Source organism: Solanum tuberosum, unplaced genomic scaffold, assembly GCF_000226075.1.
Source record: "Solanum tuberosum cultivar DM 1-3 516 R44 unplaced genomic scaffold, SolTub_3.0 scf00005, whole genome shotgun sequence".
Taxonomy (NCBI): Eukaryota; Viridiplantae; Streptophyta; class Magnoliopsida; order Solanales; family Solanaceae; genus Solanum; species Solanum tuberosum.
The window spans coordinates 1,794,228-1,819,401 of NW_006238931.1; the positions used below are offsets into that span (position 1 = coordinate 1,794,228).

At 38.3% G+C, this 25,174-nt stretch overlaps 1 protein-coding gene and 1 non-coding gene across 9 annotated transcripts; both read left to right on the forward strand.

The window, feature by feature from the left end:
* Positions 1-730: 730 nt before the first annotated feature.
* LOC102596591 (uncharacterized) lies at positions 731-24,560 on the forward strand. Of its 8 annotated transcripts, none has more exons than XM_006338766.2 (24): positions 731-939; positions 3,295-3,425; positions 4,080-4,164; positions 4,604-4,657; positions 5,006-5,097; positions 5,187-5,284; positions 6,602-6,677; positions 6,850-7,303; positions 18,909-19,247; positions 19,341-19,541; positions 19,638-19,778; positions 19,869-19,941; positions 20,698-20,813; positions 20,905-21,193; positions 21,345-21,502; positions 21,588-21,712; positions 21,982-22,099; positions 22,548-22,603; positions 22,752-22,842; positions 22,924-23,110; positions 23,206-23,274; positions 23,360-23,463; positions 23,546-23,608; positions 24,157-24,560. In XM_006338766.2, exons 1-24 carry the CDS (start codon positions 898-900, stop codon positions 24,262-24,264), a joined length of 3,270 nt encoding a protein of 1,089 aa, XP_006338828.1. In that variant the 5' UTR covers positions 731-897; the 3' UTR covers positions 24,265-24,560. The 8 variants fall into 8 exon arrangements, 7 of the variants coding, with proteins under 7 accessions (XP_006338828.1, XP_006338829.1, XP_006338830.1 ...); XM_006338767.2 differs by having other exon boundaries at positions 19,686-19,778; XM_006338768.2 differs by lacking the exon at positions 4,604-4,657.
* TRNAS-UGA (transfer RNA serine (anticodon UGA)) lies at positions 7,961-8,047 on the forward strand. Its single transcript has one exon. It is a non-coding gene; the product is annotated as a tRNA-Ser (tRNA).
* Positions 24,561-25,174: the final 614 nt, after the last annotated feature.

The window sequence follows — 25,174 nt, forward strand, 5'->3', positions numbered from 1 at the left end:
GATAAATATCTAGATATGTCGCTAATTATGGTGGAAGGACGCGTTTTACATAATTTGTTGATGAGGCAAGTGCATTCTGAAGAGAAGTTTATGATGCATTTTTTCAGTTAATGGTACGCATTTTCATTTTGGATTGAGTAAGTTTGCCCTTGTTACAGGGTTAAAATGCAAAGGTAATAGGGAGAGAGGTGAACACAACCGGAAGGTTGCGAGCAAGTTAGTCTATGTATTCCACATACATGCAAATCACACTAGATACATGTATATGGTATCTCAGATACATTTTGAAATATATGTACATAGGGAGAGAGGAGAGAGGAGAGGGGAGAGAGGAGAGAAGGAGAGAGGCGAGCAAGAGAGTCAAATAAATGTGAATCCACTTGGTTATAATAGATCTAAAATCAATTACACTTAATTTTGACCTCATGTATTCGAAATACATGTATCTTAGACACGCCATATACATGTATCCGTAGTACAAATTCCGATAAGATTCATAATATTGAAAACTCACTTGACGTGGAGTAATTTGCTTCTAAACTAGTGAGATTTGTATTGTTTACCCTGTTTTTATTCATCTTGATGTAATTATAATATTTTTAAAATAAGTTTATTATTCTTTAGCAAAGTTCAAAAAATGTATGTATTTGTGGCCAAAAAACAGAATTATATTTTTTTTCTCCTTTTTTTTTTAACCTTTTGTATATATATATTTCTTCATTTATTTTTTTTTCTAATTTTTCTACTGGTGTTCATACCAGCATCGGAGGCTTGTTATTGAGATTTGAGACGTAACCGATTTTGCTCATTTTTCTGTCACCTCCTACATATAATAAAGATCCGAACAATCAACAACTTGAACAACTGCTCCGCTCGGTAGATTCAACAGCGCTCGCTATGTTTGCTAAATTTTTTGAAAAACTCAATCCCACGCCACCGGTAAATTGCTCCATTTCATCGTTTTTGAATTCTCAATTTTGCATATTGATCTTTTTTCACATTATAACACAAACCTGATTTGCTTTCCCGATCCTTTTTGCTTTTTTGGTAAATGCAATTATTTGCTGAATTGTTTGTTTAGAGCTCTTTAGGAGAGGGGTAACCACTGTCAGACATTGTTTTAGTCTTCTTCAATTAATGCTTGATCTTTTGATTCTTAGAGATTCTATGCTACCATTTATGTTGTTTGTCCAATCGTGTAGAAATCTGACGACGGAAAAAAAAGAAGGAAAATCTGTAATTATTGCGGCAAGAGAAGAGATATACCCCACCTAAAAAATGACAGCAGATGGTATTTCTTAGCACAAATATTAGCATAGGAGTATTTGACGTGACTTTTTATATCTGTTATGAAGTGGAAAGGATTACAAATTTTATTAACTTTAAGTTTAGTTCCATGAAATGGCTGATAAGGGTAAGAACTAGAAAGAAAGAGAAACCTATTGAATTACTTCCCTTAAGTGAAGTAATGGCTACTATTTTTGGTTGTTTGAGATGTAAAAGATACATTTTTTCTCCCTCCTCAACCAGTTTCAAAAGGAGAATACCCAACACTTCCATTTTGAGCTCTCTTCTGCCTCCACTTCTATGCTAAACAGGGGAATAACTCTTAAAGATACTCCTTTTTTTAGCTCAAAAGGAAGGAAAAGATGGTGTTGGTAGTGATAACCAGCCCCAAAAAAGTTACAACGGGTAGTTACTTGAAGTTAGTTAGTTGTGTAATAGTATTCTGGTGATTGATTGATGTACATAGAAGGTTCTTGTGATCAATTGATGCTAATACAATACACCTTCTGTTTAAAATTCTCTCAGGTTCTTTTCTTGGTGCTCTCGGATCAATCTTGATCCTTTGTTATTTTTCTGCCTTTTCGCTTCCCTTCTATCATATGGTTGTACAATTATTAATCATCACTGACAGTGTATGGTGCAAGATGCTAATGCAGTGGGGTTCTTAGATTTTGTTAAATATATTCTTAACATGTTTGTCATTTAGTAAAATTTATTCACAACGTGTTTGTTGATGACAAAGTTTGAAGATCAGTATATGTTGCCAAAACTGATTTCAGTGCAAGGCAGGATCAAAGTGGTGTTCGTTGAGCTCCCAGAAACCCTAGGTCCATGCCTTTATCTTCCTTTTTAGTGTGAAAGTAAAATCTAAGAGAAATCATCAGCAATGATTTCTGCTACAGTGCAGGAAAAATATGAGACATAAAACAGAAGAATAAACATGTCGTGTTGGACAATATGAAGTAAAAGAACTAGCATTTCGTGTTAGCTCAAATGCAATAGGGAGAGCCAATTGTTTCTATTGGAGCATTTTTGATTTCTTATAATCTGGGCTAGGGCCAGAGACACATTCCAGGATGTAAATGACTAAATGCTTTGAACTTGTCTCTGTCTTTGTTGAACTTTTTTCAGTCTTTAAAATGAACACTTGAAATATGAGGTAACATTATCCGGACCTTGTTTCATGTCCTGTGAAAACAGGGCTAGGGCTTTGATTTCAGGTTGTGGATGAGATTAGATAGAAATATATAGCAAGAGTATGATTAAATGGAATAAACAGTTTTCTTCTTGAGACAATACCAAATTCTCAGAAGTTTGGTTTATGATATCGTGAAGGGTAAACTTTATATGTTAGGTTCAGCTAATTGTTGTTCTTGAATTGCTCCAATACAAATACTGTAGACTGGGTCAGGGATTCTACCAAGTAAAATGCAACGCAATGTAAGATCTCGCTTCTTCTTATAAAATTTTCAATCAAGCATGCTATTGTATGTAGTCTATTTTCGTTCTCTTCCTGCTTATGAAGGGGAATCAAGGAATGTTAACTTCTCTCTTGAGCTTATGTCGACTCGTGTAGTGGTCGGCCTTCCTACCAGAATGCCTTCTTAGTTGAAGAGCATCCTGCAAACTAGTAAGGATGGAGGAAGCAAAAAAGAACTTATGTGAATGATGTTTTTCAAAGGCCACGGAATAGACTGCATTGAAGATAGAAAACATGAAGGGAGAGAATCAGAGAAATGATTCTAAGTTCCACTGGTGCTGCTTTGCCAGTCTGAGATGATTAGTATTGCTCCCATCATGCATTCTCTTCCTTCTATCAGCTCGAGATATGTTACTTACAGTTTGATAGTGCATTTAGAAAGTCATCCAGCTTGCATAACAATACTTTCTCCCTTCACAAACTAGAACTAATGCTTGTTTGCATAGTATATAATTCAAACCTAATAGTCTCTATCTGCTGAATTTACTGTATTGTGCTTTAAAACTCCCTTACCACATTTTTCTCAGAATAATGCACCCGAAGGAAGTGAAAAATTGTCAGACCTGGAAGCAACAGTTTCTGTTCACTATGGGATTCCATCTACAGCATCCATTCTGGCATTTGACCCTATTCAGCAACTCTTGGCAATAGGAACATTGTGAGTAAAAAAACATAGTAATTTATATGCCTTTGAAGATGCTTATGACGGTGCTTTGTTTAGTCTACCAGACCTTTCATTTACATGTTTTTGTACGGCTTATAAGAAGCAGATGATAGTGCATTATTTGTCTCATTCAGCAACAAGGTATGGAGGCCTCTCAACTTTAGAAGTAGCACATTAATTAAGGAGTTCATCTGGGGAGTAATAAGTTCCTTTGAGAGAATTTCAAACAGTAACGAAGATAACTAATGACATGATTCTGATTCTCTTTTTGATAGCCTTAGCAGGATCCTAGAGTGCTAATAGCAAAAAACAAGGTTGCACAATACTTAGTGCTGTAAATACATTTTATAGTTCTTTCAAGGCTGAAGCATCACCATGTAAAACACATATTAGGACCAATTGCCATAATTTTCAGGTCATATGGACATAACATTTTTCCATTCTAAGCTGAACTCATAATCCATTGTATAAATACATGAAACTTCTTCGACCTCAAACACAGTTCAAAAACATGCCATTTAGGCTTCTGTGTTCATATGCAACAAGCGGGAAGGCATAGCTTGAAAGAACTGCCATCAACTAGAAATGTCCCATCCTCATGTCTCTCTCCTAGTTCTTTCATACAACTAATAATCATTATAATTACAGGGATGGAAGGATTAAAGTGATTGGTGGATCTAACGTCGAGGGCCTTCTTTTCTCTCCTAAGCCATTGGCGTTCAAGAATTTGGAGGTTTGTAATCTGAGCTGTGTGAGGTCTCTCTGTGTATCTGTACAGGTACACTTTTCTAAATTAAGACCACGAGCATGTGGGAATTCCAAGCTCTGTTTCTCCAGAGAGCTTCATTTATCGCTTGTAGATTTTGTTTTGGAGTCTGGCATTATCATCTGATGAATTTTATATCTGGTTTCATGATATTTTTGGCAAGCTGATTCTTGACTCTATGCTTCCAATAATTGATGCTATATAATTTACTACTCGAGTGATGGTTAGCATGCACTTCAAATGTGTATGATTATGAACTTTAGAAATGGCTGTGATATTGGTAAAATGAAATAGGACAAGTGTGCTGTGCCCATGTGGAATTTGTAGTTTCAACCCTTATACTTGCATAGTGCATATGTGTTGGGCTCTTTTGATATAAATATATTTTTCTCTTACCTCTTTCCAGTTCCTGCAAAACCAAGGATTTTTAGTGGGCGTCTCAAATGGAAATGAAATTCAGGTAATCTGTGATCTTTCTGCTACGCAATTTGACCTGTTAAAGACTAATTTCCGAGCTGGGAATTACTTGAATCTTTTAGCTCACTGGTGGAGATGTATAGCAACGTGCTTTTACTTTGAGGGAACCTTTTGATAGGAGAGTATAGGCAAGTTAGTTCACACAGACACAGGTACCCAGGAAACTCTTCTCTCGCATTCATGTGTCTTTGGGGGAGATGGCATTACTGTTAATCAGCCATGAATCTGCACCACTCTCTTCTTCTCCTCTATCAGTGCTTATATCTTCCCCGTTTTTCGATATGCTGCATTTGTATCTCTTTAACAGTTAATTTCCTTTAATAATTGACAGGTTTGGGATCTAGAGAACAGGAGAATATCTTCTAGTTTACAGTGGGAGTCCAATATTACTGCATTCTCCATTATCTATGACACTCATTACATGTAAATGGGTAGATATTGTTATTTCAAAAGATTCTTGTTCACCGTACAGTTAGTTTTTTATTTGATACATGCGATATGACTGTACACAGGTTCGTGGGAGATGAATATGGTTATCTCTCTGTTCTGAAGTACGAGGAAGGAATCATGGAACTGTTACCTTATCACATGCCTCCGAATCTTATAGCTGGTAACGGGATTGCTTTCAGATATCTGTTGTATAGTAGGTTCATATAGTTAAAGGATCATGGCTTTACTGGAAATTACTAACTAAATGTTCTTTTAGTTACATCTTTCTCCGGAGAAACTTAAAATGATTTGAAGCCATTGTGTTTCTTTCTTATTTCATTTCTTTTAAGCCTTCCATTCCAAGTTCGGTTGTGGGAACTTTCAGCTAATTTTGACCGAGGGAATAACCTATTGCTAAATCTTTATTCTTTTCCTGATGCAATTTCACTGTCATTTTATCTCTTGGATTTCTCTCTAGTTTTAATATGCACAGTGAGAGGTTAGAAGGAGAAGAGAATTTTGGAATTAGTGTCGTAATTATTCCCTCAAGCTAGTAGGATTAAATAGTTGTTACAAAGAACGTAAAGAAGAAAGGAAACTAATAAGAATATAACACAACCTCCTAATTGCCTAATTACAGAGATTTGAGGATATTCTCATATCTACACTATCTAATTATACCATACTTAACAATTTCAAAAATTACACCATATTTAACACACAATATCTCAGATTTGCATTAGTGAGACCCTGATTATTTGACTTATTTCTCTTGTTATATGTAAGTTTTTATGAGAACTTATGGTTGATCAATTCGCAGTAGAGAGATTTGGCAAGAAAGTGACTATATAAAGTAGTTGACAATTTTATCTTAGCTCAATTGCATTTGTAGTCACAACACTACTGACAAACTAACTTGAACTAGAGGCCAAGCAGTGAAGTTTGACATGCACTAAGAATATCTACTCTGTGATTTATGATCAGCATCTAGTAAGCCTTAAAATTAGCACATAGGTTGATGGTTCGTATAAGAACATTGACATTAACTCTCAGGGTGATGTATACCAAACGTTACACCATCCAGTTTTTGGAAATTTCTTTAACTTTTGACGTGCTCCTAATAACTCAAGTGCTTTTTCAACGATTGTTCATATTTTTAGGATTTCCCAGAAGAGTGCAGTATCAATAAGCTTATGATTTTACCATGAGAAACACAAATCTTTCGAATTAAGAGGGTAGAAGAGTAGGATGACAACTGATAATTAGAAACTCTTAAGGTCAATATGAGTAAGAAATGTATTTTCGTGAAAGTCTTCCCCTTTTCTTGGAAGGTGCTGACTTGTCGGAGTAAGTCAGTATCCTGCTCTTTTGGATCTTCCACTTCTTGCAAATTGCAGTGTGGTTTTCATCCTCCAAAAGCAAGTGTACCGATGAATACAATTTCTTTGGACTAACTTATGTGAACATCTTCTCATATACCCATGATCATCTGTTGCAGAAGCTGCTAATATTTCAATGCCCGACCAACTCGCCATTGTTGGTTTACTTCCCCAACCTAGTTCACATGGAAATAGGTAAGAGATGATCGAAATTTCTCCCTTATTTTCTCGTCTTTGGTTTTTCATTTTTAGAGTTGTTTTCAGCATCCACATTCTTCTGCTTCTTATCACACATCTACCCTTGGTCTCTTGCTGCACTCAAGTACTTTTTGGGGTCCTAGCGTCGTCTTTCTTTTTGTTTCCTCAGGGTCCTGATTGCTTATGAGAATGGATTAATTGTTCTTTGGGACATTACAGAAGATCGAGCTGCTCTTGTTAGAGAGTTTAAACAACACCAATTAAAGGATGAAATTGTTGTTTATGCTTCAAAAAATGCTAGTGAAGAGAAGTTTTGTGCTTCATCAGATAATCAAGAAGGCGAAAAAGAAATAAGCTCACTCTGTTGGTTGTCATCTGATGGGTCAATTTTGGCTGTTGGTTATGTTGATGGCGATATTTTGTTGTGGAATATATCAGTTCCTGGCAAGAAAAGTCCAGAGGCTGAAGCTTCGTCTAGTTATGTAAAGCTGCAGCTCTCAGCAGGAGACAAAAGACTCCCTGTTATTATTCTGCGTTGGTCCGCTAAAAATACACAGAATGGTTGTGGGGGCCAACTATTTGTCTACGGTGGTGATTCAATTGGATCAGAAGAAGCCTTGACGGTAAGCTCTAATCCTAATCCTAATTTAATTTCCCATCTTAATCTTTTTGTTTATCCCCATCATAATTTTGTTAGCATTCAGCAAATATGGCATTTAAAAAAGATTGAGACATGCAGAATCCTAAATGGCTTGAAATTGAGGTTTAGTTGTTATTGTTTTAATTGGTAAAAGTCTAAGGAGTAATTTGACTTACACATCCAGAAAAGGTAACAAAACTGATTTTCAAAATTTTAGCGGATCTGGTGGTCGACAATCGTTCGGACTTGGTAAAGGTTGTCGCAGCACCTGTAGTAGGACAGAGGACTTATCGCGATGCCTGCGGACCAATTTACGATGTCTCCGTCGCTGACGTTTGTCAAGCAGGCCACGTGGATTGGCCACGCCTTTCACTCACTCGCTTGAGTCGGACTCAATCACTCTTTGAGTTTGGAGGATCATTCGTTATTCACTCTCTTGCTATTACCCGCAGGGAGCGCAGCAACCAAGATGCATATTATCATATAGAAAGGCGAAGCGTAGCGATTCGTACTACCGGAAAAGTTTTGCTAACCGGCAGGCAATAGAATCAGCCGATAGGCGCAGGCAAGCGTAGCGAATCACATAGATAAGCCCCTACCTGCCAGCGCGCGGATGGATAGGGCGGGCGAAGCGCGAAGGGGATGGATGTCTGAGCGGTTGAAAGAGTCGGTCTTGAAAACCGAAGTATTTTTAGAAATACCGGGGGTTCGAATCCCTCTCCATCCGCGTGAACATAACATGTAATGTTGTTACGAATGTAACTCCCGAAGGATCGACCACTATTCTAAATATAGTAAGGCGGAGAACTGTTGTTCAGTGGAGCGCCGGAGTGCGGAGGTTGTTCCCATCATTGAAGTCAGGGTGTGGGACTGAGCCTTCCGAATGAGAAAGAAGAAAAGTGCTTAGTTTCGTTGGAAAAACCAACGCAAATATCATATTGACTTTCTCTCGCCCTACTTCTAAAGATAGATAGAAAGGGTTGGAGAGAATTTCAGAAAGTCATTCTCTCCTTTCTAAAGCTGCGCAAGGCGGCCCCCCCAGAACAAAGCCCACCCCTCTTTTCCCCCCTTTAATGAAGGACCCTCGCCTCCCTAACAACTTAAGCTTTAAGATGAGATGGTCACATACTTTAACATGGTACCAGAGCAGACAGATGTCCTGGGTTGAGTCTCAATGCCACCCGTTATCAAAAAGAATTTCCACATGCTTGTCCCTGTAAAAAAGAATCAAGCCCGCACTTAAGGGGTCATGTTGAGAATATAATTAAGTAAATAAAAGTGCACTCTCTTTGATAGGCATCAACCCTTCTTCCTTTCAGATCCAATAACAGAGTTTTGCACAAAGATGGGGGAGAATAGGATTTACTTCAATGCTGGTTTTAAGTCGTTTGGCATCACTAGTGGACATCTGATAGTGCCATCTGGTATGAATGGGTGGAAAGAAGTCATAGTATGATGAGAAGATCATACATAAGCAATAAGATCATGGAATGGATTTGTTTTGTGCTTAGAGAGGCCTCCAAAGAGCAAAGATCAGCATAAAGTAGTTAGGAGATGGAAAACCACAGAACATGATGCAGAGCACTTCTGCACCAGGAAATTTAATGAGTATGGTAGATAATGAGCATATTATCCTTGAATGGAGGTGGGGGAACAGCCATTATTATCCCCGAAACAACTTTGAATGCAGGTTGATGTGATATTGTATTTAAGATAGAGAGATTCATTAAATGTTCTTCAAAGTTGGAATTGACAGTTCTTCCCAGAGCAACTGAAACCAACTACTCACATGTTAAGGTAGTGCAAGAAAGTAAATGGTAGTCCAAGAATCTTAGAGAAGCTGAGGTGGGGATACAGAAGGGTATAAAGGTTTGAAATGTAGAAGAGAAAGATGATTTTATTCATGAACAACATGCTCCTTATATAGAGCAGATACAACACTGAAATACTAATCCAAAAATACATCGTAATCTGATAAGATACTGTGCAACTAAAATACAGGAAACTAGTGAAAGTCCTAAATGGTTAAAATTACTAGAATACGGAAAGCAGATAGCTGGAAAATAGGAAATAATAACAAACTTCTAAACTAAAGGATAACAAATATTATCTGATAATACGCCCCCTCAAGTTGGGGGGAGGGGGGGGGAGACCGGAACCAGCCCCAACTTGTGAAAATGGCGCAAAAAAGCTGTACTTGTACGTGAAAGAGGCTTGGTAAGGATGTCGGCAACTTGATCAGCATAGTGAAGGTGACGAACTTCAAGTGCTTTTTGTTGAACTTGCTCCCGAAAAAAATGGAAATCAATAGCTACATGCTTCATCCTACTGTGAAACACTGGATTAGCACAAATTTAGGTGGTGCTAACATTGTCACAGAGGACTGTTGGAGCAGACAGTGAAAAACGAAACTCATGGAACAATTTCGTGAGCCAATTGTCTTCAGAAACAGTAGCTGCAACAACTCATACTTAGCTTCCGTGGATAAGTGTGAGACAGACTTGCTTTTTGGAAGACCAAGAGATTGATTAATTCCCAAGGCAGACAACATAACCTGTAGTTGAAGTTCTGTCTTGTGGATTTCCAGCCCAATTGGAGTCAGAATAATCAAGTAAATGATCTGTTGGTTGTCGACTTAGCTGGACTCCCACTGTGCTTGTGTGTTTGAGATTGCGCAACAGACGTTTGGTGGCTTTCCACTGAGACACTTTAGGATTATGCATAAACTGAGACAACTAGCTAACAGAAAACCCTATGCCAAGCCTAGTGAAGGATAGATAGTAAAGCTTACCAATGATTTTTCTGTAAAGGGAAACGTCAACTGTAGAATCATTTTTTGAATCAGCGAAGGAGCGGGTTGATGTCATTGGTGTTGGAACGCCCTTGCAATTAGCCATATGCAATTCATCTAGAAGATCCATGACATATTTATGTTGAGACAAATATATGGCAGTTGGCGTGGATATCAGCTCAACACCCAAAAAATAATGCAGGAGCCCAAAGATTTTTTAGAGAGAATCTTGGGAAAGTGATGTAATTATGGACCTGACACTTGTCTGAATGCTTCTGGTAATAACTATGTCATCAACATATATGAGAATGAATACAATGACACCATAATTATGAAGGATAAACAAAGATGAGTTGGATTTTGATTAAACAAATCCAATACTTGTCGCCCCCAAGGCCTAGCTCAAGTGGCAAAAGGTGGATGATTTGTGGCTTAGGTCGCAGGTTCAAGCCCCACACCATGCAAAGCGAAGCCCGGTATTTAAGTGGAGGAGGGTAGAGGGGCGGGCCCATTATCCACCGAGTTTAGAAAGTTGTGATTGGTCCAAAGGGCGGGTCACAGACGGATTTCTCGGTTATAAAAAAAAAACAAATCCAATACTTGTCAAGTAGTTGGTGAGCTCGGTGTACCATGCCCTAAGAGCCCGATTAAGTCCGCATATGGCCTTTTTGAGCTTGCAGATGTATGTGGAAGTTTGAGAGGACTCAAAACCAAGAGGTTGTCACATGTACACTTCTTCTTCAAGACTACCTTGCAAGAAGGCATTGTTGATATCTAGCTGATGAATAGGCCAGGAGCATTGGGCAACAATTGCAAGAACTAAGCGGACTGTTGCAGGCTTGCCAATGGGGCTGAGTGTGGAATGATAGTATAACCCTGGTATTTGAGTGAAGCCTTTGGTTACTAGGCGAGCCATATATCTATCAATGCTTCCATTAGGTTTATGTTTCATTCCAAACAGCCACTTATAGTCCACAACATTTTGAGAGGGATCACTAGGGACCAAATCCCATGTCTGGTTTCTGACTAGAGCATCATATTCTGCTTTCGTTGCTTCTTGCCATTGGGGATATAGTTTTGGTTGACGATAGGAGTGGGGAATTGGTGACTAGAGATTTGTGTTAGCAAGAAAATTCTTGGGTATCAGGCTATTATTTTTTAGCGGGTAACCATTGGGTGAGAAGAGTGGTTGATTTCGGTTACCCTTCGGGGTGGCCCAGTGGTTTGGGCTTGAGACTTCCATGTTGGAGGTCTCAAGTTCGAAACCCCTTGCCAGCGAAAGCAAGGGGTTTGCCTTCTGGGTCGAGCTCGTCGCACCGGGCTTGCCTAGTGCGGGTTACCTCTCCTATGTGGTTTGCGAGCTATTGCATAGGAGCGGGGGTTTTACCCTGTGCGCACCAAAGGGTAGCGGCTGCGGGTTTCCCTTGTCATAAAAAAAAAGAGTGGTTGGTTTCGGTTGCGATGGAGGGGCATTAGGGTGTGGTGGCTGCAATTCAATGGTTGGAGGTAGCTAAGGGGCTTGGACAGATGTTGTAACCTTAGAGGTCTGACGGCTATAGGTGTTGGTGATGGGTGGTTTACATGGTACTGGCAGGAAGTCGAATAGGAGCAGATTAAGTGGGGCAGGGAGTGATAACACTCAATTATACCTCGCGATTGAGATATAGACGGTCGTATGCAAAAACAGTACCCAACTTAGGAGTCAGGCTTGTATGGACACTTATCTTGTAATTTTGGAGTTCTTTTTTTATGATAAGAGAAACCCACAGCCGGCGAGCTGCTACCCTTTGGGTGCGCACATGGTAAATTTGGAGTTGTCATTCTGCTTATGAGAAAAACAACTTGATGACACGCTTAATTCCAAAAGTGGCTGGTAAAGAAGCTTGGTGCATTAGAGTTTTTGCAGTCTCGACAACATGGCGATATCGTCTCTCTACTACAACAACACTTTGAGGAGTATAAGGTGGGGAAATTAGGTGTTCAATGCCCTGTGGTTTTAGATAAGAAGTGAAACACTGAAATTCACCTTCCCTGTCGATATAAAAAGATAATATTTTGTTCGAAACCGACATTCGAGTAATGGATGTAGTGTTTTGAAAGCATCTAAAACTTTGTGTTTGGATTGAATTGTGTGGAGCCACATGTATTTTGAAAACTGATCGACAAACAAAACATAATATCTTTTTTCTATTGATGGACAAAACTGGTGATGAGCCTCACAAATCACAGAAAAATAACTTGTAGAGGCCTGTGACTCTGCAGAGAATTTGTAGAAAAAGATTGTCTGTGGCTTTTATTTGATTGGCAGGAATTACAAATCGAAAGAGAGTCTTTCTTATCAGGAATGAAAAAAATTATTTTAAAATATATCTAAAGTACGGCGTGTTGGATGCTCGAAACGTCGATGCCACAGATCTAAAGACATAGCGACATGGCATGCGGTTGAGAAGAAAAAGGATTGTTTAGCGGCCACTCATAAAGGCGTCCTCTGCTCCGTCCTTGAACTAAGGGTGCCCCTATATTTGGACCCTTCACAAGATAAGAGAATGAAAATAATTTAATGGATGTTGTATTGTCACGACAAAATTGAGAAACTGATCAAGTCATTGGCAATTGAAGGGGAGCAAAGTATATTGGATAATTGAAAGCTACAATCAGATGTGTATAAGTCAGTGTTACCGGTTACCATTTCCCATATAGATTTTTTTGTAACTAGTTTCCCATATAGATTTCTTCCTGACCATTGTAGTCAGTGATACTTGTGAGACTTTGGACATCTGATGCAACATGGTGTGTAGCCCCTGAATCGACTATCCATGGGGCAGATTGTTGCATCCGTTGTCCAACTAAATTGGCTCATGCCTGAATATGATTATGAGACTGAGACCGACAACCATGAGCAAAGTGTCCAGGTCGGTCACATAACTGGCACACTAAGCCGATTTCTTGTGGATTGGTGCAACGACTGCACCTTGGCTGAGAACGGTGCTGCTGGTTGTTGTTCTGACGCCTATTGTTGGTGGTGGCACTGTTCCTTGTTTGAGAGTTGGTCTTTTAAGCAATAACAACAGTAATGATGTTGGATTGAGGCGGAGCATTGTGTTTGAGGGAAAAGCTCATGATCAATTAGCTTTTCAAACAGTTAGGCATATGAAATTGGGGAGTCATGTGCTCGAATTGCTGCTGAAATTTTTTGATATTCTGGTCCAAGACCAGTGAGAATCTTGATAATGAGTTTGGCATTGGTGACAGAAGCTCGGGCGATCACAAGCTCATCTCAGAGAGATCGGACTTGGTTGAGATAACCCGTTACATGAAGACTCTCTTTGGTGAGACGAGCGAGGTGATCTCGCAAGCTGAATATGTGAGTTTGCGACTTATTGGCATAAGCAGTGTGGAGTGGATCACAGCCTGCTTTGGCAGGAGTGTTATCAAAGGTGTGCTTAAGCCCTGAAGAGAGGCTCAAAGCGTTTCCTTTCCAATGAACCTCTTCTGAAGAGACGACACTAAACAATTGATACTTCACCTTATCGTAATTATTTTTTAATTTCTTTGTTCATATATTTGTCATTCATGCTTATAAATTATCAGTCTTGGACTAAACATATATATACATTTGTATTTTTTTCTCCCTTTGCGCCTTTTCTCATTAAAGCCCACTATTTTTTGACCTTTGCGTTTAAAGCCCCAACGAACCTTAGAGCTTTTATGTGCTTTTTGCTTTTGATTACACTGTTTGGCAGTGGTCAATGGCTGCAAGTGTTGGATCTACTGATACTAAAATTGCATTCTGGTCAATTGGTCCTGCCAAAACCAATTAACATAATCGGGGTTAGCAATTGTCTGGTTGTTTTTGGTGGTGGTATCGACAGGAGCAGGGAATGGGATAGTTCCATCTAGATGTCCATAAAGATTTTGTCCTCTCATGAACGTGGATACTTGTTCCTTCCATAGAAAGAAGTTATGGCTGCCAGCAAGTCTAATTGGAAGTTGGGTAACTGAGTTGAATTGAACAATGGTGGTGGTGTTGGTTGCATCAGAATTGGTAATGGAGGGTGCCATGTGTGGTGGGAGGGTAATAAGAAACTTAGAACTTTGTGAGGAGAAAAAAAGCTCTTGATACCATATAAAGGTTTGAAAAGTAGAAGAGAGCGATGATTTTATTCATGAGCAACGTTCTCCTTGTATAGAGCAGCTACAACACGGAAATACTAATCCAAAGATACATTGTAATCTGATAAGATACAGTGCAACTAAAATACAGGAAACTATAGAAAGTCCTAAATGAACAAAATTACTAGAATACGGAGAGCAGATAGCTAGAAAATATGAAATAATAACAAACTCCTGAACTAAAGGCTAACAAATATTATCCGTTAATAAAGGGAAACATCACCATTAAAGCTAGTAGCTTTGAGTCTAAAGAGATGATTTGCTCAAAAAATGCTTAGTTGGGCATGTTGGAAAGGACACTGAAGAGAAACCCACCTTAGCTGACATGAGGAGATGGACAGCAGCCAACTGGAAATCTACTTTCGGGCTGAGTATATATGTCTGTATGGAGGCTTATTTCTTTTTGAGTTTCCAAATAAATTCATGGTTGAGAAGATTTTCCAAGGTCACTGGAATTGGAAGAAATCATAGTTCAACCTGGAATTTTTTTATTTTATTTTTGGATGAAGTAAGACATTTTATATAATAGGCATCATCAAGAAGAACAAGAGGAGAGTGTGGGATGAGATTGAGTTTGTAAAGGGACTGATGGAAGTTTGTGGGGACTTTAATGTCACCAGATTTAGCTCACAGAAAAGAAATTGTAATAGAAGAACGAGAGGTACGGTTACTTCATTGAAGATATGAACCTAATTGACACCCAGCTTGAGGGTGGAAATTTCACTTAGTTCAAAGGGATAATCATGAGACAGCCTCAAGAATTGACAGGATTCATTGCAAAAGAATGGGATGACAACTTCAGTGACATAAGCACTCCCTTCTCTAGAGAATAATATCTGATTACTTCCCAGTAGTCGTACAATGTGGTTGTTGGGTCCACAACAAGAATTACTTCAAGTTTGAAAACTGGTGGTTGAGAACTGAAGGATTTAATGATAGAGTTAGTGACTGATGGAACTCTTTTACTTTATTGAGAGGCCTGACTACATTCTAGCTTGCAAACTGAGAGCTCTTAAGTCAACGCTGAAGAAATGGAGAAAGACTGAGCAAGGAAACCTGAATTCACAAAGAAAGAAATTGTTGGGACAGATGGGAGAGCTAGACTCAGTACTTGGTGACAGAGCCGTAACCGATGAGGAAATAATGAAATAGACCGCAACATATATGGAGTATGAGGAACTTGTCAAGAATGAAGAGATTTCATGGAGACAGAAGTCTAGGACTCTATGGCTTAAAGAAGGAGACATGAACACTAAGTTCTTTCACAAGATGGCTAATGCACATAAGAGGTACAACAATATTGATCAACTGCTAGTCCAAGGAGAATCAATTAAAAATGCAGTGAGAACTGAAGGGGGAAATCATTGATTTCTATCAGCACCTGTGTTCAGAAAAGGATGAATGAAGACCTTCCTGTCATTTTGAAAGATGCCCTGTCATCTCAGAGGAAGACAGGGAGCTTCTACAAGACAGGAACAAGAAGTTTTTGAAATGTTTGAAGTTGTATGCAGCTGATAAAGCACCTGGACCAGACGGTTTTACAATGGTTTTCTTCATAAAACACCGGGAAGTGTTGAAACATGATGTAGTGAATGCTATTAAGAACTTCCATGAACAAGAAGTATACCTTTATTGCATTGATTCCTAAGAAGAAAGGCGCGAAGGAATTGAGGGATTTCAGGCCTATCATCTTGATAGGCAGTTTCTACAGGCTAATAACTAAAGTGTTATCAGGAAGATTATAGATTGTCAGCAAATGGCTTTCATCAAAGAAAGAAAAATCATGGATATTGTGCTAGTGGCAAATGAAGCTGTGGATTCTAGACTTATGCTAGCAGAAGCCTGGTATTCTATGCAAGTTAGACAATGAGAAAGTATATGATCATGTTAATTGGGCTTTTTTTATGAAATTAATGGGAAGGATGGGTTTTGGACATAAATGGATTCGTTGGATCAAGCATTGCATCACAACTGTCAATTTTTCCGTACTGCTATATGGCTCTCTCTGCTGGGTTCTTTAGTTAACAAAGAGGTCTCAGGCTGGGAGATCCGCTGACCCCCTTTTTGTTCCTATTGGTTATGGAAGGTCTCAATAATATGATTAAAATAACTTAGCAATGGGTGAATTAGAGGTTTTGAAGTGACTACAGTTGATAGGGGCAGTATGGAAATGACTCATCTCCAATATGTTGATGATATTTTGATTTAATGTGATGCAAAAGAAGATCAACTGATATATTTGAGGGTGATCTTGGTTTATTTGAAGGGGTGTCTGGTTTACACATCGATCAGAGGAAAAACTTGCTTTTTCCCAACAGAGATTGCCCAGCTAAATGCAATTCTAGGTGGAAAAATGGGTACATTACCAACTACTCAACTAAGATTGCCACTGGGAGCAAAATCTAAATCCAAAGGAATTTGGGACACTGTTAATGAAAAATGTGAGAAGTAATTGGTCAGATGGAAAACTCAATACTTATCTTTGGGTGGTAGGTTGACACTCATTCACTCAGTCCTAGATGTTCTTCCTACATACATGATGTCTCTATTTTCAATCCGAGCAGGGTTATTAGAAGGTTGGACAGTATTTGGAGAGGTTTCCTTTGGCAAGGTAACAAAGAAAAGAAAGGTTTTCTTTTAGTAAAATGGAAAGCTCTTTCTTTTGCAAATAAATTTGGGGGTCTGGGAATCATGAATTTAAAGTTTCACAATAAATCTTTGAAGATGAATGGTTGTGCAGACTTGCAATGAGAATCAGTCTTTGTGGAGTAAAGTTATAAATGCAAAATATGAGGAGGAAGACAAATGGATGACCAAGGAGGTTGATACACTATATGGGGTTAATGTATGGACGTCCATCGGGACCTTCTTGGAGTGACTTAAAGAGCAAAACAAAGATCAAAGTTTATAATGGTAGCTAAACTAACTTCTGGGACGACAACTGGCATGAAATAGGGATTCTAAAATCACACGGTCCAGACATATTCAATTTGGTACTTCACCAACAGAAGATTATAGTAGAATTTTGGACACCTCAAGGTTTGGTTTGGGATATCACTTTCAGAAAATTACCCAATGATTGGGAAATGGACAGGGTAACTGAATTTTATAGCACTCTTGCACAATTTAGTGGGTTACAGGCAAGGAAAGATGTATTGAGGTGGCAAGGTATCACTAGTGGTGAATTCAAGGTGAATGTAGCGTATAGGATGATTAATCAGTCTAATCGGCAGATTGATAATTGACTTGGAAACATATTTGGAGAACTAGTATCCCACACAAAGTAGCTTGTTTTGTGTGGCTCTTGGCTAAGGAAGCTGTCCTCACCCAGGACAATCTAATAAAAAGAAAGATCACAATGTGTTACCCTTCGGGGTGGCCCAGTGGTTTGGGCTTGGGACTTCCATGTTGGAGGTCTCAAGTTCGAAACCCCTTGCCTCTGGCAAGGGGTTTGCCTTTTGGGTCGAGCTCGTCGCACCAGGCTTGCCTAGTGCGGGTTACCTCTCCTATGTGGTTTGCGAGCTATTGCATAGGAGCGGGGGTTTTACCCTGTGCGCACCCAAAGGGTAGCGGTTGCGGGTTTCCCTTGTCATCAAAAAAAAAGAAAAAGATCACAATGTGTTCCAGATGCTTTCTGTGTGGAGTTAAAGCAGAGACTGTTAGCCCTCTGTTCCTTTATTGCAAAGTGACAGAACAGCTGTGGAGAATTTTCTTTAACTTTAAAGGCATATCCTGGATCATGCCTGGAAAGATTATGGAAGCTTTACAGATTTGGGAGGAAACAGGATCCATGGAAAAGAACAAAAGTAGATGGAGAATTGTCCCTACTTGCATCAGGTGGACAATCTAGAAGGAGAGGAATTCAAGATGTTTTCAAAATACAGAGAAAAGTTTGCAGAAGATCAAATTGAATTGTCTTTTGCTATTATGTTTTTGGAGTAAACATTTTTGATGTTCTAGAGTCAATATAGAGGTAGATCAGTTTAGCTTCTGGAGTACAATTGTAAATTTGGTTTCAGTACAATTCATGTGCTCACTTAACAACTTAAGCTTTTAGATGAGGTGTCACACACTTGACACTAAGTTTGTTAGCTAAAGGGAATATCATGGCATGTACCTTTTTTTAATCAGCAAAGAGAACATCATCTCATTGTTATTTTTTTAATTCAAAAGGAAACCATTGTGGTGGGGGATTAGGCTATGACCCAACTTGTTAATTTCATCACATCATCGCATGGTTTAAATTTACATTCTACAAACTTGCGTGGTTATCTTAGTTAATTGTTAATTTTGGTTAATTAGCATGTTAACTTGGTTAAATAAGAAGAACAACAATACAAGAATGTGGGAAATATTAAAAATCCAATAGTTTCCACACCATAACCAATACATTGAATCATATGGAATTTTTAAGCTTTGCTGCATTCTTGTAGAACCATATTTCTTCCTAGGTTTTCTACTTTTTGGTATACTGCTTGTATACAGGGATTTCCCCAATATTAATAAAATTGTTTACCTTATCAAACAAAAAAGAAGAGATATATGATTTTTTTGTGGTATCTAGTTTGATGTGTGCCTACACTTATGCCAATTTTTTTCATTTTCTTCTGCTTGTGTTAGGCAGGTTCTGAATCTTGATTGGTCCTCCGGGATAAAAGCATTGAAATGTGTTGGTCGAGTAGACCTTGGACTTGATGGATCTTTTGCAGATGCCATTGTTGTTTCAAATGCTAATGAAACAGGAATTGATGATGCTTCTTCCTTGTTTGTGTTGTCAAATCCAGGGAAACTGCACTTTTATGACAAGGCCAGCTTGTCTGCTTTAAAATCTAACCCAGAGAAGAAGCATGCAGATTTTGCTGTTAAGTATCCTACACTTGTACCTACCCTTGAACCACGTATAACTGTGGCATACCTATATCCAGTGGATAGGAAATGGAATTCCTCAAGGACTCCTTCAGAGGTACTAGATGCTTTGTAATTTAAATCGTTCAATACAAAATCATTATTGTGTGTTTTAGTAATCTTCTTCAACTAGTATTAGTTGTTTCCTTAGGAAGTTATGGTTGCGCAAATCCGTCCAGCTCATGGTGTGACTGAATTGGAAATCAAAATGCCTCCAAGTAGTATTCCCAGACAACCTACCAAGGATGATGGAATAGAGAGAATACTTGTTGCTGGCTATTTGGATGGATCTGTCCGTCTGTGGAATGCAACATTTCCAGTCTTTACACTTTTAGCTGTTCTGGAATCTCAGGTCTTTGCGTTTTGCATTTATTTGACTCTTAACTGATAAGATACTGCCTTGATGTGTTCTCATATTCACCTATTTAGTAATAAAAATAATCTCTAGTTTCATTGCCATGAGCTTACATGTCAAAAGTATGATGTTGGGGTGAAGGGAATTCAAGACACTGGTCCTAGAACAGCAATATCCGCTTTGGACTTCTCCTCTACTGCTTTAACACTTGCCATTGGCCACCAATGTGGCCAGGTAAGACCCATCATGTTTTCAATGGCTACATCTTTGAGAATCTGGTAACACCAGCTGTGCATAACTTGCTGATACTTTTGGTTTGTGTAGGTGCATATGTATAGCCTCAAGGGGAAGTCTAAGACAACTAGCTCCAACTTGGCTACAGATGCTGAACAGGACGGTATGCCTTTATGTTCTTAACCTTTTCAGTAACTTATGTTATTTTGAAATATTCTTCTAAACGATAGATGGATACTGGCTTGACATGACTGGAAGTCTGAAAATAGTTCAGCATTTAATAGGACTTAGGAGCCTCCAGGACAACAATCATCACCGTTCTGTTTACATTAAGTTCTGATTGCGCTAGGTGGTATTGACAATTGATTGGAGAGGAGAGGCATGACGGGAGAAAAAATGTTTTCCTTAATGGTTAAACTCAGCATAAAGGAGCTCTTGTATAGGAGTATTTAGACGCAAGTGTGTTATTGAAAAGTGATCAGAAAGGAGTAGCAAGAGGAGTAAATTTGTTTTTCGTGATATTAAACTAAATTGTAACAGCCCACAGGCTCTGGGCGGTTGAACTCGAGAGGGTTCTCTGTGAAACATGCCTTAGGAAAATCCCACATCAAAACAGGAGGGAAAGTTAGGGGCCATATAAGGTGGTTCAGGAATTTAATTGGTGAGGCGCCTTTTAGGTTAAAGCCCGAGGGACAAAACTTTGAAGCCCAAAAGGTTGGGCCAAAACGGACAATACACCTTGGCAGTTGGATTACATATTTCATGTCATTACTAGTTCTGTACTGGTAGCTAACCTAATGAAAGAAGAAACAGGTTTTATGTCTTCCATCAAGTTCCTTGCCATTACATATTTTCACTCTTACACACATACCATCTTGTTCTGCATCATTATGGTGATCCCTATGTAGTTTGTTTTCAGCTCACTTCTGTCCAGGTGATACTGGATTTCAGTTTTCCCTCATAAAATCTCCAGTATGCATCCTAAAATTTGTAGCTGTGGGTGCCAGGCTTGTTGCAGGTTTTGAAAGTGGCCAGGTAAGATCAATCCAGACGTGATCATTACTAATTGTTGTGGCAGATACTTTTGGAAATCTATCAGATGTTTATGTTTCTGTTGTCCTGTCAGGTTGCCATGCTTGATGTTAGTTCATCATCAGTTTTGTTCATTACGGATTGTTCATCCAGCTCAAGTTCCAAAATCACTTCTGTGGCTGTGAAAACATTGGGTAATGCTCTTGAAGACACTGTGGAACAAAGTGAAGAGGGAACAAGAAATGCATGTGTGAAGGAGGTTATTTCAGTATTAAACAGAGATGCAGAAGTAGTATTGCTTGATGGCTCCACTGGCAAAAAAATTAGCTCCCAGGCAAAACATCCAAAGGAGATGTCAACTGCTATATCTCTATATATTTTAGGCAAGCATGACTTTTTCATTTTTAATCAATTTATGTTAGCTCTGAATGAAAACATTTATGAAAAGGAAAAATGTCACTATGTTCATATAATTTTCTATTAACAATAACGAAAGTTATTAGCTTCTTACGGAACTTTTTTTGTTGTCTGTAGATGGCATTACATCTGTCTCTGAAGAATCGCAAAAGCATTCTTCAACGCAAGACAGCGCCGTGCAGCCTGAAGATTTGATGCAGAAGTGTATTGATTCACAAATTTTACTTTGTTGTCAGGAGGGCTTGCATTTATTCTCCTTAAGTTCTATAATTCAGGTGCCTTTCTTTTACCATTCACTACTGCAGCATTTCCTGTTATTCTCCTAAATTCACCAGTTTGTAACAGATTATGTAATTATAGGGCGATATCAACCCTATACATGAAGTGAAACTTGCTAAACCGTGTTCTAGGACTTCCATTCTTAAGAATGACATTGAAAATTTTGGACTGGTTTTAGTGTATCAGAATGGAGCAGTTGAAGTAAGGTAACATTTTTTTATTTGCATCTTTCTTTACTATCGTACTCTTCTCATGCATACCTTTAGCAGTGAGATGAACATTACTGTATTACAGACATGTTCCAATTGTACTCTTTTGGTGATGGATTTTATTTTTTCTTGAGATTACCAATTATTTTGAGATTCATTTGTTATTGTTCGAGTATTTGATGTATGTTTGTGGAAACTGTATGCTTAATCTCTTTCTCAGAAAAACAAACAAGAATGTATGGTTAATCTATCCAATCTCTTGCCAGGTCCTTGGTGGATCTTGCTGTCTTGGGAGAATCCTCATTAATGCCTATTCTTCGATGGAATTCCAAGATAAACGTGGATAAGATCATAAGTTCTCCTGGTAAAGCGATGATTTCACTGGTTGGTATTTTTTCAACTGACTACTTGTTTTACTCTTGATACTGCTTGCCATTTACATTAGGAACTATGCTGTTGTCCATAACATTTCATTAGTATAGTGGACCTCTATGTTATGTTGAAACCAATAGAACTGATAACAGCTGCTTTCCCTTCCCACGTTCTAGATTATCGTTAGGAGTTGGGACAACATCTGATTCTCACCATAATGCTTTTACTCAGTTTATGGTGGTTGTAAATATTTTCCCGACAATTACAACTAGTTAACAGTCTATGACAATGTTTCAAGGTGTCAAGCAATTAGAAACGATCTTGGAAGAACAAGGCAGGATAACTTGGTACAATCTAAGGGGTTATGATAGGCTGCTAAGGGCTCAGTATTGACTTCACTCTTGATTGTGTTTTCTTTATTTACACTAATATTTTTGCAAAATGTTCTTACAATTTGTAGGTGAATGGGTCTGAATTTGCTGTCATTTCACTGTTGGCCTTTGGAAATGACTTCAGGTCTGTCACCCTGATTATATTCTGTCTTGCATGCAATCCCCATTCCTAAAATACTCGGGCTGAAGCCCAGGGTAAGATCAGAAGAGTTTCCCCACACATTCATGAGCTTTCTGTCCATGACACAAAGGATGACAATGACCTTTTACAGGGTTCTGGATGCCTTACCTTCACTTTATAAGAAATCTCTCGCAACTGCTGTAGATGATGTCAGTGCATCCCAACATCAAAAGAAGAAACAGGTTCGTACAATATGCTACCAGGTTCCCATTCTCTGTCTTTTGATAGACCTCTTATGGAAGGTCATTTTCTGCTTTTTCTAGAATGTTACCACCAGTATTTTTGGTGGCATCGTGAAAGGGTTGAAAGGGCTTAAAGGACAGCAGGCTGCTGATTCTGTGAATGCTCGAGATGCTCTTGTTTCTCATCTGGAAAACATATTCTCGAGATTTCCTTTCTCAGACCCTACAGATGTAACAGATGACCTTGGAAGCCTGGAACTGAAGTTAGGTATTTTTCCCTGTCCCTACTATGCCCATTCTTGAAAATGATTATGGTCCACTAGTACAGATTTTCCCTCAACTGCCTGAGTTCTTCCATTGCAGATGATATTGAAATTGATGAACCTGTTCATGTTGCTTCGTCATCTCTCAGCAGTGATGATGTCAAAATAGGTGTTTTTTCATGCTATACAGTAAATAGAATCTTATTTCCTTCTTCTTTCCTTGATGAATTTGTCGTTTTATTCCACTCATCCAGAAAAGGAAACCAATAGAGACAGGTTGTTGGAAGGTGGTTCTAGTGATGCCAAGCCAACAGCTAGAACTCGTGAAGAAATCATTGCTAAATATAGAAACAAGGGGGTAATATTATCCTACAAATATATCTCACGTTGAATAACTGCATTTGGGCATCTTTATTTACTAACTTGCTTATAACTTGTAGGATGCGGCCTCTGCTGCATTACAGGCAAAAGATAAGCTTCTCGAGCGTCAGGAGAAACTTGATGTATGTCTATTTAAAGCAAGTTTATGTTAACTACCTCCTGCAATATGCATATGCATTTTTTGCCATGAACCTAGACACCTGTAGTTGGTTACAATGAGCTGAATTCTCGCCTCCTAAAGTCTAGTATCATCACTTTACCTCCTTGGAAAGACATTTTTGTACTTAAAAGATACCTGGCTCTAATTTAGAAGACCTTGATGAGGCGTAGTTTGTGATATTGTTTTAGATCACACCAATCTTTTTCTTAATTTAAATTGGACAATGGACTTCTTGAGTGCATGGTGTTAAGCCAGAAACTTCAGTGGGTTGACTGAACATCATGAATAATTCGCCCCTCCCCATATGTCGCAAGTTTGTTATTATTTGATGGAAATGAAATAAATTTAATTAGTGATATGTCAGTAGAAATTAGTTTAGTGAACGTTGAACGTTGAACCCGGCTTTATCTTTCTATGGTCTTTTTCTAGTAAAATCTGCCTAATAACAATGATGTTGAGTTGAAATTCTGATACGTGTCCCACATACTTTGTTGTAACTGTGTTTACCAGAGGCTCAGTAGAAACACTGAAGAATTACAAAATGGTGCGGAGAACTTTGCGGATCTTGCAGGTGAGCTTGTCAAAGCCATGGAGAAACGCAAGTGGTGGAACCTCTAATAGTTTGGTAAACAACACGCAGAAAAGGCATAATTGTACATATTATAAACGTGTATCATACATTACTCTCTGTATGTTAAATAAATGCTACAGAAAAAGCAAAATTGACTAATTTGTTGGAGGTCACCTCAAACGAACATTAACTATTGATTTAGTCGGAGAAGAAAAAAGTGAGAATTTATATCACATTCTCTATAAACTGACCACAACAATGGACGGCAGTTGCCATAAATCACACTTTGTGATTTAGAGTATGCCGTCAAACATCACAAGGCGGAGAATTTTGTTCACTTTTAGTTTTATGTCAATCTTCGGACCGGCCATTAATGAACTATCTACTCTTTCCGTCCATCTTTACTCGTCCACTAACAATACTTTTCTCATTTATAAAATCAATAAATAATTTATTATTTTCTATCTATTTTACCCTTTGCTATTAAAAGTTACTCCCTCCATTCCATATTAATTGAATTTTTGAGGTGTTTAACACCCTTTAAGAAAAATAAATTAAGACATAAATTGAATATAGTTTTCCATTTTTACCCTTATTAATTATTGTCAAATTTATGATTAAAATAACTAAATATTAATTTATCACTAATTCCAATACTAACTAATGAAGGGGTAAAATTGGAAGAACACTCTAAATGTAGTCTTGAAAAGTAAACAATTAAGTTAATTTGAAAAATGAAAAATGTCTCAACAATTCAATTAATATGGAATGGAGGGAGTATTCATTTTTCAACGTTTAGATGATTTATATTTAGAGGGGTGATTTGGTAAAATTATCCTCATTATTTAAGGCTTTTTAATTTTTGTGTCAAATTAATAGTAGACAACTATTGTTGGATCGACAATTTTCAGAATTGATTATTTCCGTATTGAAGTTTGAAAAAGTCCCAAACTTTGA

What these genes read in the sequence shown, in the direction of transcription:
- LOC102596591 (XM_006338766.2), top strand. Translation starts at nt 898, where the DNA reads ATGTTTGCTAAATTTTTTGAAAAACTCAATCCCACGCCACCG. An exon ending in TTGGCCACCAATGTGGCCAG is followed by an intron (nt 19,779 to 19,868) that starts GTAAGACCCATC and finishes TGGTTTGTGTAG; the next exon opens with GTGCATATGTATAGCCTCAA. An exon ending in GTAAAGCGATGATTTCACTG is followed by an intron (nt 22,100 to 22,547) that starts GTTGGTATTTTT and finishes TACAATTTGTAG; the next exon opens with GTGAATGGGTCTGAATTTGC.